The sequence below is a fragment of the Trypanosoma rangeli genome, assembly GCF_003719475.1.
Source record: "Trypanosoma rangeli strain AM80 chromosome Unknown Tra_15.4_contig_00263, whole genome shotgun sequence".
In the NCBI taxonomy this organism is placed as follows: Eukaryota; Euglenozoa; class Kinetoplastea; order Trypanosomatida; family Trypanosomatidae; genus Trypanosoma; species Trypanosoma rangeli.
The window spans coordinates 1-2,029 of NW_021706005.1; the positions used below are offsets into that span (position 1 = coordinate 1).

The window sequence follows — 2,029 nt, forward strand, 5'->3', positions numbered from 1 at the left end:
GCCCAAGTTTGCATCATTTACAGCAAAAAAGAAAATGAATAGCAGAAATGCACAACTTGACATTTTCCGCTGTGTGCGCGTGTACGCGGCTACCCTGGCCTATAGAAGGCACCTCCAATTTTTCCCGTCCCTGCTCCCACACTAAGAGGCGCAGCAGCACACAGACACATCAGAAATAAAACCTCTAAGAGCTCAAAAAAAATAAAAAAATAAAATCTTCAACCTGCAGAAATCCGTATTATTCGTAAAGGCCAATGCAACCATTTCACAAGTAGTGCACCCGTCCGTCGCATGCTCTTTCAACAAAAGAAAAAAAAAGGAACACCACATACTGTGTTCGCTTACGGCAAAATTACAACCAACGATGACAAAAGAACACAAGAAAAGTCTAAACCGGAACATCCAGCAAAAGTTACTTCAGATAATACCTTCTCATGCCGCGTTGAATGCAGAAAGAAGCAAACTAGAAAAAGTATCACCAACAAATTAACCAAAAAAAAACACAACACTATCCAGTTCCAAGTAAACAAAAAGGCCAAAAAAAAAACAGCAACGAAACACACACACACACAAAAGAAAAGAAAACAACAACAACAACGGAAGGAGGAGAAATGAAGAACTAATACATTTACTGTTTCCTAGGCATTTTTCTGAGAGGTAGAAGCCGCACTCTGAGAACACCAATCACTTGAGTTGGGTCGTTTGGTTTTTATATTGATGTAAACACATGTCACATTGTCAGTACTCCCTTGCTGCAAAGCCTCCTGACACAACCTATCGGTGATATCCTGCGGTGGCACACCCTCCGCTGCAAGTTGGGAACAAAATTGCACGACTCTATCATACGACATTACATCCCACAAGCCGTCACAGCCAATAACGAGGAACTCATCACGGTCAGTAAGCTTTGTGGTTTGAGTTTCCGCATCGGCAATGATGCCAGACGGCTTGCCGTCAGTGTATTCATCCAACTTGAACCCTGCATCGCCTATGACACGGGTAATGCCCAGGCTCAACACTTGTGGGTTAAACTTTGGATGGCCCACACGGTTACTGATGATCCTGCCACCGCAGGCCTTGACACGCTCACTCTCCGCCTCGTTGCTATGTAGGCTGTGCTTCTTTGACAACACCAGTGGAGACCCCTCTCGGCACAGTACTATCTCAGTGTCACCAACATTGCCAGTCACCAGCGTGTCATCCACAATCATGGCGACGGCGCAGGTGCTGCCAGACTCACATTTACCATTGGCACATTTTGTTAAAAAATCCGCCTCAGCCTTGGCTATCCCATCACGTACCGCCTTCTCGGGATTCGTCATGACATCTGAGTGACTAAGAATTAATGTGTGCAAATTGTCGCGAAGAAACTCCGCGCACTGTGTGCCACCATGCCCGTCATACACGGCAAAAAAAGGAATGGTTTCTGAAACCATGGCGTGCTGGTCTTCCATTGTCTTTCGAGTGCCCTGCTCTGAGGTCGCCCCATACTCAAAGATACGCCATAGTGACTGTGTAACACCAGAGGACGGATACGCGAGCGGGGACGACACATCGTCACTCACTTGTCCATTGACATCCCTGTTCATTTTGATTATGGTCTCCTACTTTTGCCCTTTATGCCCTCAACGACTACTCCCTCTTGTGCGACGTTGGTAATCCTCTTCTTCTATACTATGCACCTTACCCCTCCCCAGGTGGTGCCTCCTTTGACGGACTTTGTTGCCACTCACGTGACCCACTTCAATATGTGTCTTCTGGGCGTGCCTTTTGTTTGTATTGTTAATAACTATTTTTTGCACCGCGAAAAAAGGTTAAATAGTCTTGTCTGCGTGTACCGTGAACCACGTCTTCTAGACCTGAAGGAGAGTCACCTATGTATACACTCGCCCAAGTTTGCATCATTTACAGCAAAAAAAGAAAATGAATAGCAGAAATGCACAACTTGACATTTTCCGCTGCGTGCGCGTGTACGCGGCTACCCTGGCCTATAGAAGGCACCTCCAATTTTCCCCGTCCCTGCTCCCAC

The 2,029-nt window shown here is 46.3% G+C and overlaps 2 protein-coding genes across 2 annotated transcripts in view, besides 1 other annotated feature; both read right to left on the bottom strand.

Moving 5' to 3' along the window:
• The first annotated feature begins 524 nt into the window (after positions 1 to 524).
• Positions 525 to 597: a sequence feature (A-rich).
• A 41-nt stretch (positions 598 to 638) lies between these two features.
• On the bottom strand, positions 639 to 1,589 carry TraAM80_06855 (protein phosphatase 2C; the record flags this gene model as incomplete). Its single annotated transcript, XM_029383679.1, has 1 exon — positions 639 to 1,589. One exon carries the CDS (start codon positions 1,587 to 1,589, stop codon positions 639 to 641), a length of 951 nt encoding a protein of 316 aa, XP_029236504.1.
• Positions 1,590 to 1,988: 399 nt separating this feature from the next.
• The window catches only part of TraAM80_06856 (protein phosphatase 2C), a gene marked incomplete at both ends in the record, with an annotated part of 447 nt that continues 406 nt past the window's right edge, over positions 1,989 to 2,029 (bottom strand). Inside the window, one exon of the mRNA XM_029383680.1 lies at positions 1,989 to 2,029. This exon is cut by the window's right edge and continues 406 nt beyond it. Coding sequence (XP_029236505.1) covers positions 1,989 to 2,029 — 41 coding nt within the window.